General features: G+C 33.7%; 1 protein-coding gene across 2 annotated transcripts in view; it reads left to right on the top strand.

The window, feature by feature from the left end:
* Nucleotides 1-16332, top strand: part of ANO2 (anoctamin 2) — a 531090-nt gene that overhangs the window by 192114 nt on the left and 322644 nt on the right. For both annotated transcript variants that reach the window (XM_074269016.1, XM_074269017.1), the window contains one exon: nucleotides 14539-14594. In XM_074269016.1, the coding sequence (XP_074125117.1) occupies nucleotides 14539-14594 (56 nt within the window). The remainder of the gene's footprint in view (nucleotides 1-14538; nucleotides 14595-16332) is intronic.

Genomic DNA, 16332 nt, shown 5'->3' with positions numbered 1-16332 from the left:
CTTCCATCTCAAGTGAGATGTACTGGGTACAGTGGAAAGAATCTTGGGTTTTGAACCAGAGGACCTGAGTTTGATTCACAGGTTGTCCACTTACTATAAATGATTCTGAGCCAATTACTTAATCTCTCTAGCTGTCAGTTTTCTCCTTTGTAAAATGAGTGTGTTAGACTAGACTTTATCCAATCTAACAAACATTTATTGAATGCCTGTTATGTGGAAGACACTGTGTTTTGTGTTGGGGAATGCACCTACTAGGAGTATCACAAAGGCTTTCTATAGGAGGTGGTGTGTAATGTGAGCCTTGCAGGAATCTAGATGATTTTGAATGTTTCCTCAACCTTAATAATTAAGTTCTCATTTCATTGAAGAATTTCATTCTTTTTTTGTTTTTTTTCCTAGTAAAATTTATTTATTTTTAATATACTTTATGAATCATATTGAGAAAGAAAAATTAGAGCAAAAGGGAAAAACCATGGAAGAGATTAAAAAAAATAAATTAAAAAAAAAACAGAAAAAAGAAGTGAACATATATGTGTTGATTTATATTTAGTCTCCTTAGTTCTTTTTTCTGGATGCAGATGGTATTTTCTGTCCAAAGTCTATTGGGATTGTTTTGGATCCTTAAACTATTGAGAAGAACCAAGTTTTTCATAGCTGGCCATCACACTCTTACTCTTATTGTGTACAGCGTATTCCTGGTTCTCCTTGTTTTGCTCAGCATTAGTTCATGTAAATCTTTCTAAACTTTTCTAAAATCAGCTTGATCATCATTTTTCATAGAACAATAATATTCCATTATCTTCACCTACCACAACTTGTTCAGTCATTCCCCAATTGATGAGCACCTACTCATTTTCTAATTCTTTGCTACCACAAAAAGAGCTGCTATAAACATTTTTGCACATGTGGGTCCTTTTTCTTCCTTTTAAGATTTCCTTGGGATACAGACCCAGTAATGGCACTGCTGAGTCAAAAGGAATAGAAAAATTTTATTCTCTTTAGCAAAATTTTTGAAATTCTTGAACATTGGGATTTGAAGGTTAAAAAAAAAATCACTTCTCTTTCCACCGTGCTTTGCTATTTCTTCCTTATCGATGGATAAAAAACAAACAAACAAAAAAAAAAAACAAAAAAAAACTAAGAATTTAGTTCATATTTAATTGCCTTTATCCCTAGATTTCCAATAATTTTTCCTGATTTTCCCCATAGAGGTAGGAAACTCACTAGCTCATAAATGTAGAATTTTTATTTTTATTCTATTTTTATTTTCCATTTCTATTTTAATATTTCTATTTTATTTCTATTTTTATTCCATTATTAGAAATGTAGAAAATTTTTTTGATTAATAAGAAGTCAAATTCTGTCTCCCTCTAATGTATAGAATAATGTAGAACTAGTTGTATTTTTACATGGCAACCCTTAAAATTTTGCAGACATGTTTTTCCTCAGAGATGTTTTCCCCCAAAGTTGTTTTATTCATTTCTTCATGAAGTCAATGTTCTTTGAGTGCCTAATTCTAAAAAGTCACTTGCTAAACAATAGATATAAAATGATAGCTAAAACTTGAGTTCTATTGTTATACAGTTTAAAATTCAATAATGAGGTATACAAATAACTAACAAAAATAGGATAAGTGAAATCAAGGCAAAGTGATTTAAAAATTTAAAAATAGAGAAGTCATTTTCACCTTAGAGATCGGGTAAGTAGGAGTCAGAGAAGGTAAGAGGTGACAACAGATTTGGATCAAGGAGCAAGGGAAGGACTTGAACCTATAATAAAGTAAATGTTCTAGAATTTATAACTTGGGTGATTTTAAGCAAGATATTTGATCCTCTGTGCCTCAGTTTCTTTATCTATAAAATAGTAACAATAATGATACTTTTTTCTGCTCTAATATCATTCTGAACAAAGTTCTTTGTCAGGCTCAAAGTGATAAATAAATAATGAACTATTATTGTTATTAGATAGAGACAGACACGACAGAGGAACTTCATTCTGTAACTAGGGATGACATAAACAAATGTGTGGAGATAGGAGAGATAATCATGAAAATAAATAATATTAAGAAGTTTAAGAAAATATTTAATGAGCAGATTGGCCCCAGATTGTAAAGTCTGGAATTCTAGTTCCCCCAAAGTCTCAGAAGAATACCTTGGTAAAAGCAAATCCTGGGGTTCTTTGCTCTTAAGATTTCTTTTGAGGAATTCCATGCTACTCAATTAATATAAATGGAATGATATTCCCCAAATTTGAATGAAAATTTTAAGATTCTTTACCATTAATTTCTGGGAAACTCTAGAAGAGCTTTTTAAAAAAAAAAAATTTAGCTTCATAAAATTACTGAATTATAGATCTTAGAAATAATCAGCCCCAACCCTTCAGTTTACAGATGTTGAAAACTGAGATCCAAAGAAAGGAGGGTCCATTTTTAGGGTTGCACAATGAGTACTTCCATACATAGAACTCAAATTCAGTTCTTCTCACTCCCAAGTCCTGTGCTTTTTTCACTACATATGGTTTCCAAGAATTGAGAAAGATTTGGCTTTTAGGGATTATGACTTCTCTGACTAAAGGAATGCTTAGTATGAGTCAGCAGTGTGACATGGCTGTCAGAAAAAAACTAATGTGATCTTAGTCTGTTCTAACTGAAGTTTAATATCCAAAACAAGGGTGTGTAGTCTGCGGGGTGGGCAGTTCTGTGCTTGTACTGCTCTGCTAGAATGTTACTGATTGTTAAAGGCACTGCTCTAATACAGAAGCCCAACAAGTTATTGTAGCAAGGCAATGTTAATTACCCTGTGACCTTATTTTTTTATTCTGAAAATATAGTCATGTATTTATAAATTAATAAGTGCAAAGGAACTCCCATTTAAGATTATTAGTCAATTCTTTTACATTAGGAAAGCTACACACACACACACTCTCTCTCTTTTTTACAATGAGAATAGTTATTAATCTTAAGTTTGTCATACAATGGGATTTCCCCTGCAATGCTTTGGCTGGTCTGAACCATCCTTTTGTCACTACCTTCATTCAGGTTTGTGTGAAAATCTGCTACAGGGGCTTGGAAGAGGACAAGAAAACAACAGGCAAATAGACCTTTTGATTCTTCTAGTCTAGTAGTGTTTCCTTCAGAATGAAAAGGCAAAACTCCTTCCAAGGACCCCAGAAGAGAAAATTCCAAAAAAAAACAAATGGTTTAGTAGAAGGAATGCTGGAGTAGGAATCAGACAAGATCTACATTCTGAGATTGGTTTTGCCATGGAGCAAACAAGTGACTTTAGGCAAGTCATTTTACCAAATCTGGAACTGTTTAACTAAAATAAGGAATTCAAACATGATGTGACATCCAAGAATTTTCCCAACTCAGTTGCCTATGGTTCTAAGGAATTTGTCCCACTTGCTTTGTGTTATCATTTTAGCATTTTTAGCATGATGGAGGAAAAAAGATTGTGGGAATAATAACTTTGCTTAGATACTCTATTCAGGGATGCCAGTTTAGAGACTAGTCTTGGTAGAATTAGCTCTCCTTGGAGAAATCTCATCATTAGGTGTATATAGCAAATAACCTAGGTAATGAAACCTTAATTTCTGAACCAGCATGACTTTTAGTAGTTGTATGCATGTATATGACAATTTCCATGTTTGCTTTATATCTGATTTTAAAATTTCATGAAATATCAGAATTAAAAGGAGTTACTTCAAGAGTCAATGTTTTCCATCCCAAACTATATGGAGCCTGGTAAAAGAACTCCATTTTGTTCTCCTATCAACTTCTCTAATATCTATAACATCAGCACAGTGCCTCTCAATGATTCAGGACATGGGACCATGATTTTGAGGGGGTAAAATGAGCTAGGTTTTGAATGGGAGAAGAGGTCCTGTTTTAAGTTTATTGGTTTTCATTAAGTAAGGACCTTTGGTAGGTGGATTGAAAGAAATTTCAGCATTGTAGAAGAATGCTAACCCAGAAACTAATGATTGGGAAGTATTGAGCTACTCCATGGCTTACCTTTAGGACTTGATATGGACTTAGAAAATGAATCATTAGATCACATCATTTCAAAGTATAAGGATGAATGGAAGAAGAGATGAATAGTCATTTATAATGATTTTTTGCTAAATTAGCTAATTGTAGGCATGATCCTAATCATAAAGAATCATTATGCTTTGTTGAGGGATATATCTATGATGGGATAGAGAACCTTCCAAGACTTTTAAATTATAAATACTAATGTCAACATTCAGTGAATCCTGTGTCAGGAAATTATATCTAACAAGAAGAAATCTAGGGGAATAAAAGCACTGCTAGAGAGAATGGAGTACTGAACAAGAAAGTGGAAATATTGAAGATAGTAATTTAAAAATTATTCATAATAGCTGTATATATTGAAATTAAATTTTTCAGAAGATATGAAGAGTTGTTAAGAAAGTATATGAGAATAGATAGGGATTTTTTTGGGCCATGACTTAAAGTGTAGAATTATTGGCTAGGGACAGTGCATCTAACAAGGATTAGAAAAAGAGATTTACTAGAATATTGAAAATGTGATCAAAATGGCTTAAAAATGAAAGGGAGAAAGTAACCTTATATATACTGACCACGCTAAGTTCCAAAGAGCAGAGCAACTACAATATAGGAAGAATAGTAGTATACATAGTATTTTTGCTCAGTAATTTAAAGGAAACAAAATTCAATCAAGAAACTCTTAACAAAATCCACAAATTACTGGGACAGAAGGGAGACATAGTTTGAGAAATAGACAAAAATACTTGTATAGAAGCAAGAGTTTCCTGGGACCACATAGTGGAGCTCTCTTCACTGCTGAAATGATAGCATTAGGAAAATATTTGCATTACTTTAGTGATAACTTCATTCTTCAAAATGTGGAGGAAGTAAAGAAAGGCAAATTGGTCCCTACCAATTAGGAGGGATAGATTGGAGAAGTGGACATGATGGGTTTCTTAGCAGTAAAGTGATTATTCTGTGTTAGATTTTAGGATAAATTATGAAAAGAAACTCGAACAAAGTCCAATATACACATTAACGTTTGAAAGAGTAGATTTTTAAAAGATTAAGAATAGGTTAGAGCCTGTAGCCTAAACTTCTATGTGGAAACAAAATCTGGGAGGATAAGATACTTTTATGAAAAAAATCTTGAAAGTACAAAAGGAAATATTTCCAGTAAAAAAGAAAGATGGTGCTGTATAAAAAAAACCAATGAAGATAATCAAGGAATAAACAAAGTTAGATTTTTAAAGTACACCTATGATTGATAAGAAAATAATGGAAAAAGCTCAAACCCTATCAAACTATAAAAAAGTAATTGAGAAGTCATCAGTAATTATCAATCAATACACCTTATTTATACTACTATTATTTCCTCATATTTGTAAAATTTTTATAAACATGATCTATACATTCAGGAATCAATGTTTTTCATTTCCAAACATTGATACTACCCTGGCTAAATATATCAGAAAGGAATAGATGATTTTTACAAATAATTTTGAGAGCAGACTACATCTTTATAGTCACATGATAAAAGGTGCAGAGAATAAAAGATACTGGTATGTTTATTACATATTAATTTTTTTAAAGACATTTAACTTAGTAGAGCAGAATCATGACTTAAAAGATATTTCTTAACAATAATAAAAAATTGAACATTTGATATCCATAGTTATTTAGTCATTGATCAGAATTATCTCTGTCCTTGTATTAATAATGGGATTCTATATAGCACTCAGGACACTAGGAGGCATGGATTGAAAAGTTTCTGAAGGAATGTAAGATCCAAGAGAAGGGGAGGAGATGTTCAAAATCCTGTAGAATGGGCAGGAGAGTTATTAGTTGAGAGACTTTTATATAAACCCATTCTGTGTCTTCTGTGGAGCTAAATAAACTATAATAACCAGCCAGAGTGTTTTTAAGCCATTTACTTTTAATATGACTTTCAACTGAGGAGTAGCTTTTCTAAGGTCATGTGATAGGTATAACTTGTAGCCTTAAAGTGTGAATTAGTGTGAAATTCATGTGAAAAGGACTGCTATGAAAACATTTTGATTCAAAAGTACTTAATGACAGTCTGATTTCTCTTAAACTTGAATTAATTTTTTTCAGGTTGATTAACATCTCAAGATCAATACCTTAAATTAGATTGTACAGGGCTGCAGGGGAAATTTTTACAAGATCTCAAATCTAGAGCCTTTTTTAGTGAGGGAAATTCTTTAGGGAAGGGATGAAGATCCATTTCTTTGTTTTCATTGCCATTGAAGTCCTGTGGCCAGAGAGAACATGAAGGCCTCACTTTGACCGTGTCTTCTCATTCCTACATATGGAAGCTATTGTTACCTTGAGTGGACAGAAAATTGCTGATTGATGGATCTCTCTTTTCATGGACTTTTTGGTGTCAGAGCACTTAAACAAATAGAAGCTTTGGATGCCCCCCTCTTCACTCAGGAGATGATGTCTTAATTATTTCGACCGAAGCCAGACCGAGTTGTATGTTGTAAACATCTGGTTTATCATTTAGCCAGCTGAACTGGTTTACATTTTGTTAGAAGAAAAGACCCAGGATTAAAGGCATTTAAGTAATTAAGCACACGTCAAGACAATTTGGTGATGGGTAAATATAGTTTCTGCTAAATGCACAGTGCAGCAGATCTGGTTTAGATTTTTGTTGGACTGGAGAATGGGGATGAAAGCAGAATACTTGGTGAGCTGGGACCTATTTTGGGGAGAATCAAAACCAAATGGATTTTCAGAAGTTAAGTCAGCATCATCCTCTAAATACCTGTGTGGTAGATAAAAGTTTCCTTTGAATTTGGCCCAGAGGCAAGAGGCTTGTTAAACCCTGTCACCCAACAGACACTTGTCAATTTTGTGAGATTCTCATTGGGAGTGAATCTATAAACTTTAACTACTTGACTTTTTCTTCATCCTTAACAAGATAGAGGTGCCTGTGAGACTAACTGTGAAAAGTTAGGTTTTTCAAGCTTTTGTTTAAGGTTCTGGTATCATGAAACTGGCCTTATCACTCAAAATACCTCTATCATTGGCTCTCTTTTCTCAAATCAGATTAATTGGAATTTAGAAATGCCCAATTCAGATAAGCTATAGAAGCCAAAATCTGGTCAGCAGCCTTTCGTCACTTTTTCTGCTTTGTGGATATGGGATACTATAATTAAAGTCTATATGTAGTCTCTAGCAAATTAGATTTCACCAATCAGTTGGGAGTGTTACCTACATTGTCCTAGCACTTATTTTCTTTTCACATCTTCTCTCCCATGCCTAATGACCGTGTCCTCTGCTTTGCCTACTCTTTCTAAGCTCCCGGGATTTCACACTTTCCCACTTGGTCTCATATGTATCCAGTAGATCCTTCTTATGCCAAACTCGCTCTCAAGAACTACCTCCCACAAACAGCCTAAATGCCACCCTTGGTCCACACTCCTCCCTTTCCACACATAGGATGGTTTCCACCCCACCCCACCCCACCCCACTCCAAAGAGTAACATCAGCTCTGAGACTGTTTCCCAACACTGGGGGATGCTCCTTAGTTGTCATTCCCTTTCCTGAATTACCCCATTAGATACTCAACCTCTGACATCTAGTCCTCATCTCTCTGATAGTTGAGGTCCTATCTGTTGGTCCTGACACATAGTATTAAACAAGTCTCTCAGAAACTAGTTTTTATTATATTTTATAACAATTATTCTCTAAAAGCTCATATAGTGGGAAAAATAGTAGATTTTGGTTTGCATTCTTATCTATGTAACCATGGACAAGTTACTTTGCTAAACTTTATTTTACTCATCTGTAAAATGGGGATGATAATATATAATGGATGAGTCAATGTACAACAATGTGTTTAAATGTATACACACATAGGTGTTGTATGAGAGATATCTTGGACACAAAAAAATTGAGTAATTTTCCCATGGACATATGACCAAGTATGTGCCAGAGATAAGACCGAAAGGTTAGAGCAACTAAGTGGCATAGTGGATAGGTCTGGAGTCAGGAAGATCTGAATTCAAATCTGACCTTGCTAGCTATGTGACCTACTTCTATTTGCCTCAGTTTCCTTGTCTGTGAAATGGATCTAATATCAACACCCATCTTAAAAAGTTGTTGTAAAGATCAAATGAGATATTTGTAAAGTGCTTAGAACAGTGCCTGGCACATAGTAGATACTTAATAAATGTTTATTTAATTTGATTATGAGTTCACAAGTATGTTCATATATATATGTGTATATATGTATATATATATGTGTGTGTGTGTGTGTGTGTATGTGTGGCTATCATATATATTCACATATATTTATATACTATATATCTAAACCATGAAAATACATATTAAAATTAAATTTGTGTGTTTCCGACCCAAAGTTTTTATGTACATATGTATAATATGTGATATATAATATAAATACAATACATATACATGTATGTATATATAAGATATACACATATACATATGATATATACACATATATAAGATATACACATATATGTATAAGATATAAAATATCTTAAATGTATATAAACATATATATATACATATAAGATACAAAATATCTTATATGTATATATAAACATATGAGAGAATAACTTTACCCTTCATATATAATAATAATTAATAATGTAATATAATTACTAGAATTCATGTAGTACTTTAAGGTTTGTACTTTACAAATATTGTATCATTTATCCTTGTAAATATTGTATCATTGTATCCTTGCAAAATCCCTGGGAGGTAGATGCTATTATTATTCCCCTTTAATAGAGGAGGAAACTGAGGTTGAGGATTACTTTTTCTGGGTCATGAAGCTAATAAGTATCAGAGATTGGATTTGAACTCACATCTTCCTGACTTTAAGTTTAGTGCCCTATCTGCTATATGACCCAGCTACCCCCTAAATTCCCAAGCAGCTGTTTTTAATACTACAAGTTGCCCATTAACATTGGTAGGAATTCCCCATTCTAGTATGTTGTATAAGCTGAGATTATGGGGCCCAGGTCAGGAAATCCAGTATGCTTAAAATACCCTCCTCCTTTTCCTCCCCCAGGAGAGCCCTGTGGTGAAGGCCTGGGCATCCCCTGGGTTAGTTGTAGGGAGGAAAAAAATTTAGATCTGATTCTGAAAAAGAAAGCTTAGTTTAGCCAGATGGATCATACATGATGGAATCAATTAGCCCATTTTTTTAAAAAGGAGGAAAAACTTGATTTTCAAAGGAAGCTCTCCTTTCAAAACATTTGATTCCCCCCTTCTTTTAAATGTATTTTCTACTCTATTAAGGGTAGGATCTTGAATTTTGAGTTTGGGATACAAACCCAGGGACTAAGAAAAGTTTTGGTTTATTTGCCACCCATCTTGCTCAGAACCACTGATAAAATGACCCTTGAAATGTCATTGGGGTATATCTTTGGGATTTAGGTCTTTGATACAATTTAAATAACTAATCAACTGGATAATATTGATTTACAAGACAGGCTAGATGCTTGGGGTCCTTTTCATGGAGAAAAATGGTAGGTAAGTACACTTAATAAATATTTTTGGAACACTTTCTATGAGCCAAGAAGAGGGCTAGTTGCTTATAAAATGCAGGGGGGGAAACAGAAAACACTCAGGAAGTTCATTAGTACATTAAAAATCAATAAGGAATATAAAGCAGCAAGTAATTGGGAGTTAAATTGTGTGGCACAAATGCTAAATGTGACATGTAAGTAAAAATCTTCATGATACCCTAGCTAGAAACATTTGACTTCAGGGTAAGGAATTAAAAATTGGAGTAACAGAGAGAGTTTGGGGACCTATATATATATTTTGCAACAGATCCTTTTTAGTTTCCAAAAGTAGTTGAGATCAATATGTTATAATGGCTAGAAAGCCAGCCTTGGAATCACAAAAGCTGGATATAAGTCCTGCTTTTGACTTAGAATCAGTCACATAACTTCATACAGGATTATAGAACAGCTTTTGATATGATTGGGAGAGAAGAGAAGAAAGGAGAGATTGATAAGAAATTGAATTTGAAGACACAAATCTTAGTTGCCAATCTGGACCCAAATATTTCATTATAGTACTCAGGCCATAGTGAGAACCAGAGGCCAAGTGGCCCAACCACCTGTTCTGTATCTTTCTTGATGTTTTGAGATACACTCAAATGCCTTTTCTGGTTATTTCTTGGCTCTAGTTGTCATGGTAATCCTATGTGGTGGGGAGGGATGATGAGGGTAGAGGTAGGGGAGCAGATAGCCTGTGATGTTTTAGCTTTTATCCATGTCGACAGCCCTTCAGAAACTTTGAATTCTCCTTCCTCCCCTCTTTTGCTGGGACTTGGGACTCTTCCCCTTGATTATTGTAGGGTGGCTTCACATTGCTGTGGTTACCATTCTTGAACTGATTAATGATGCTTAGAGTGAAATTATAGTCTTGAGAATAAGACAAATCTGCAGTTCATTGAGTAACCCAAGCATTCCTCTATCCTTTCCTCCCCCAAATAAAACTCCTCCAACTTTCTTACTGTTTTATGTTGATGATATGTAGGAAACTTAAAAACAGAAAAGGAATCTTAATTCCCTGGTGATAGCTCTGCTCTAAATCCACCCAAGCTTTCAACTTATTGGAATAATTGCCCCTTCCTAGTCTAATACCCCTTATATAAATCAGCTTTTTTCTTCCTGAACTTTATTGGTGATGATCTTGCAATGGGGTTATCTCCTATTGCAGCATGCCTTTCTAGTGCTCAAGCCTTGCATCCCAGAACCAGCTGCAAAAGAGAGCATGGTTCCAAAATTCTAAGAAAAGGTTTGAGAAATACTTCAATGTGACTCCAGTGGCTCTGAAATTGTGTATAGAAAATGAAAAAACAAGGATGATGGGTAAAGGATGAATTTTAACAGAGTTGATATAGTCTATATTAGTCATCCTACTTTGTCCTTTGGAGAGAGCTATGGGTGATGAGATTTCTTAGCTTGTGGACATGAGGCATTTTTTCCTTCTGTGCTCCTTTCCTAGTTATCTATCCTACTCACATATCTTTCATCTGCAAATCTCTGCATTAGTTTGAGGACGGAGAATATATATGTATATGGGAAAGCAAAAATAATCTTTTAAAATAAAATACATTTTTAAAATAAGCAAAATATTTCCTTTGTTCTCTAAGTTACTTCCCTCTCCTCTACCTTTATAAAGTAAAGAGAAATAAAACCCTTGTTACTTGACTTATACAGTTATGTAAAACACATTTCTACATTGGCCATATTCAAAAAATAGCTATGGTTTATTTTAACTCTGAATCCTTCACTTCTCTAACAGGACATGGTATCATGTTTCATCAGTAATCTGGAATTGTAGCTGGTCACTCCACTGCTCAGAATTCCTAATTCTTTTCAAATTGTTTGAGTTTACCAGACTGCCGTCTTTGTATATATTGTTCTCCTTTTTTTCTTTTATCAGTTTTTATGTCTTTCGAGGTTCCTCTGAATGCATCCTTTAATCATGCATTATAATACAATAGAATTCTCACATATTTAAATGTCATAACTTGTTCAACCATTCCTCAATTATAGACATCCCTTCAGGTGACCATAATTTTCTACCTCAAAAGGAGTTATATTTTTGAATATCCTTAGGGCTTGTTTTGCCAGAACTAATCCTTCCCTTAACCCACATTCCCTTTAATTCCCACATCTCCCTTTTCCTTCCTGTTTCATTGTTGAATAAATGTATTTCTGTAGTCAACTCTAGATGTGGGTGCCATTTTATGTATATATATATATATATATATATATATATATATATATATATATATATATATATATATATATATATATATACATATACATATATATATATATATATATTTATGTGTGTGTGAAGTCTTCCTTTATTTGATCAATTCAGATGTTACTGATGTTCAAGGGTCAGCAACTCCCCCATACTTTCTCCTCCTAATTTGTATAGATATCCATTTGCAAACCCTGGTTATATGAAATAATTCCCCTAATGTTCTCTTTTCCCTTTTCTTTCCCCTCCCTTTTCATTCTTTTTCAAAATTACCAAGGTATAACAGGATCAATTGTCTAATTAGAATCCGTCTTTGAACGCTAAAGATGATAGAGTCCATAGGGGACACATGTATCACCTCCTCATAATAGAATATAAGCAGTTTTCCCACATTTAGACCTCCATCCTTGTTTAAATTTACCTTTATATGTTTATTTTAATTACTGTGTTTGAACTTCAAAGTTTGTAGTTGTATTCTTTTCATTAAGAATGATTGGATGTCCTCATTTAAATAAAAAAAAATTCATTTCCCCCATGTATAATTATGCTTGGTTTTTCTAATTCTTGGCTAAAAGCTCATATCCCTTGACTTCTAGAATATAATTTTCTAAGCTTTGCATCTTTATAATGATGGTTGCTAAATTATGGTTGATTCTGACTGGGTTCCTCCAAAACTGAATTCTTTCTTTCTGGTTCCTTGTAGTATTTTTTATTTGATCTGTTCTTTCTGAATTTTAGACAAAATGCTTCTGGAAGGATATTTTTTCCTCCCAGAAGGTGATTGGTACATTCCTTCTATTTTCATTTTATCCTGTGATTCTCAGAAATTTGGGAAGTTTCTTTTAGGATTTTTTTTTTTGGAAATATGATTTTTGGACTCTTGTTTTGTGGTGTTCAAGTAATTTTTTTCTCTTTAATTTTGACTTTGAATTAATATTTCTTGTCTCATTAAACTACTGGCTTCTGTTTGGTCCATTTTAATTTTCAGGGAACTTGTTGCTTGTGACAAGCTGTTAATTCCCCTTCCAAATCTTTCTTCCATAATTCTCATTTCTTTTTCAATTTTCTCCATTTCATTGAGAGAAAACATTGTGAAGTCCTTCTTGATTTTTTCCCCTCTGAATTCTGATTGATTTTGGCCAAAGCTATGTTTTCTTTTGAAGCTTTTCTTGTAGATTATTCTCTTCTGTGTTTGTGTTTTGAGCACCCCATTAGCTTTATTTATTTGTTTGTTCTTTTTTATTTTTCTCATTCTTCCAGCTTATCTCCTGGCTTTGGATTTGATGTATTAGGGCCACTTCTATTAAGTTCTGTAGGGAAAGTCTAGGCTGATCCTTTTATTGTTTTATTGGAATAAAGAATTTCAGAATCTCACAGCTCAGACTCAGGACCTACATTCTTTCAGCAATGGTTTAATCCATTGTAAAGTGTGCTTGCTGCTCTCCTGGTCTGATATATCCAAGTTCCTGACCTAGGTTTGGATTTGAGCAACAGAAAATTGCTATTGGACTCTGCCAATATTAGTCAACTGGGAATCTCTGTTAAATCAGTTATAGAATTGCCAGCTTCCCTTTGATAATGGTTTGCTGCCCTGGTCATTTCTCTGAAGGCTTTAAGATTGACTGGAAGCTAATCTCTGCTCTGCCTCTAGGATCCTGTGGAAAGGAGAATTGGTACAATTCTTCTCTTCAGTGCCCTAAATCTGTGATTAGGAACTGGGTAATAGGCAACAAGGCTGCCAGTTTGTCCCTATTCTAGTCATGACACTCTGGTATATATACAGTTCTAAGAATACAGTTCTAAGATCCTTTCATGTCTATGATCAGGTTCATAGCTTTTCCTAGCCCCATATCATGTGATACACACCAGACCCTATCTGCAGTGTCCTTTCTATCTGTCTCTCTATATCTTTGGTTGGAAAAATGATTCACTATGACTTTTTTTTTTTTTAAAGTTAATTTAAAAATTTTCCACAACAGTATTCAGTCTGCTATGTTTTCTAGATCTGTTTGGATAACTTTTTTTTTTTTTTTTTGATAGGAAGTGGGGGAAGAAGCTAATCATTGCTCTGATTCCTGCCTATCACCACCTTGGCTTTGCCTAGGCTAGATCAGAAATGATTTTTGTCTTTTATTTTCTTCTCTTTCTCCTCTTTCCAAATTTCCCCCTTTCTTCCTTTCTCTCTGTTTCTCTTCTTTTTCTCTACTATTCCCCCTTTCTCACCCTTCACTTCCCTAGTCTCTTCTTCCTTTTTTTCTTTTATCTCCTTTTGTAAATGCTTTTCTCTGGGGGTGCTACTCTGGGTACTGTACAAAAGAAATGATACTAATCTGGTCCTTAACTCCTGGAAACTTATGATCTAAAACAACATAAACACTATTGGAAAGGAAGAATATTCATATAGTTCACTAGATATTGCACAAATTCATGAAACAGGGTAATGGCTCTAGGACTTTAATAAATCCTCTACAGAGGATTTAGGAAAAGATAAGGATGATTATAGTATCAAATGGTCAGAGGTTGGAATTGGCTGCATGCCTTCTTGACTCCAAGACTAACACTTTAATCTTTATATTACACTGTTTCACCCATCTTTAATAACATTATAAACACGTATGAGTTATATATAATGTGATATATAAAAATTATTTCAATATTTAGTATGAAATATTACTTTCATACTAGACAGAATCTACTCTTGATGATATTGACCATTTTTGTCTTTCCTTCTCTTACAGGTATTAATTCATTAATAGCAAACAATATCTATGAGGCTGCCTACCCACTTCATGATGTAGGTATCCTGTTATCACTATCATTTGAAAAAAATTGAAAAACCAACAGGCATCAGTTTACATAGATATATGAAAATTCATGAGTCTGATATTTGCAGGGATATGTGACACACATACCCTCTAACAATGTCTGTAAAGTTAATTGAGTAAGTTATTAGTCTTTTTTAAAAATCTTAATTATTATTATTCTAAATGTGAAATCCTTGTTCAATCATTACTCCAGTGGAGAAACTGAATCCTGCTATATTTGGCATTCTCAGTTAAAATAAAGACAAAACAAAAAAAGATAAGTTGTAGCTAAATGGTAACATAACTCGTCGGAATGGCAAATCAGAAAATTAGTGGAGTTGGTATTACTGGGCATCCAGAAGCAACAGGAAACATTATTTCATGAAACACCTAGTCATCTTGTCATGATGACTTACAAAAATACCCAATATGAAAATGGTAATGGTATTATGCACTAAAATCTTTTGCAAAAGATGAGGAGACAGAAGCTCTTGATGCAAGAATTTCATTTCAAATAAATGCATACTTTAGTAGTCAAGGACTTCAATGCAAAGGTAAGCATGGAGGCTAATCATGTAGGCTATGCCAGAAAATATGATTTAGGATTTAGAAATGAGTAAGGCTAAAATCTCTGCAGCAGCCTCAATTGCATATTTGCATACTTTCTTCAAGAAGATTGTCAAGAAGTTCTGGAAAAGGTAAGTACCAAATGCCATTATAAAAATGAAAATTCCTTATATTCTAAAAGATGATTTCTCAAAATGGTAGTTATTCTTGAATCCACTGTTTATGTAGAATTTAAAGACAAACATAAAAGAAAGGACAAATGGAAGAAAGGACAAAAGTGAGAAGATTATGGCATATAGATCAAGTAAATTCTAACTCATTTAAACAGCCTAGTAAGACTCCTCTCATCCTCCTCCCCAAGAAAAGAAAATGGAAATAGTTAAATGAACATATATTTACATTTACTGTTGGCATTTCTCAAAGAATTTTAATCAATGTAAATAAATCACCAGAATGAAGAATTCCAAAAGAATTTAAAATTTGCTTCAATCAGCAATATCCTCTCTCTTTGCCAAGCAGAGAGAGACAGAGGCCAAGGGCAGCATGAGTTAAGAATATTAACTCAGTTTAAAAAATCTTTTGAAGAAGGTTGTAGAAGATTATGAGTCTTTCACATAGCAGTGAGAATCTGTGGAAGGGAAATAATGCTTATAAAGAGGTTAGTGTGAGACACAATTAAGCCAGATTATCCTAAAAGCAAGATTGAAAGGAGGAAAAGGAACAAGACAACAAAAGGAGATCTGTGAAAATTTTCATAATAAATTTTATTCTCCATGAATTTAACTAAAGCAACCAAATTTGGAGTTTTAACATCACAGTTCTCAATGTGCTGCATGAGAATATAGAAATGGCACTAAAGAAACAAAAATGCTAAAAGTACCTGTATGTCCAAGTATGCCCAGAGGTGGTCTGTGTTGATAGCACCATATTTTGTGAGTTCATTAAGAGATTGATCCTCTGGATCACTTAAAGAAGATAGAAAGCCAACAGCTTTTTATTTTTATTTACTGAAAAATGGTCATCAAGGCTGACCCTGTTATGCCTATTTTTCCATTTCTAGAAAAAACTTAATGAAAATGTTCTATACACTGATTGAGGACATAGCTGATGGAATTTAGGTGAAAATAGGCTTCCACAGATGATATTCTGTACTAGAGCCAC

Source organism: Sminthopsis crassicaudata, chromosome 5 (assembly GCF_048593235.1).
Source record: "Sminthopsis crassicaudata isolate SCR6 chromosome 5, ASM4859323v1, whole genome shotgun sequence".
NCBI classification, from domain to species: Eukaryota; Metazoa; Chordata; class Mammalia; order Dasyuromorphia; family Dasyuridae; genus Sminthopsis; species Sminthopsis crassicaudata.
This window is presented reverse-complemented; position numbering and strand designations above follow the sequence as displayed.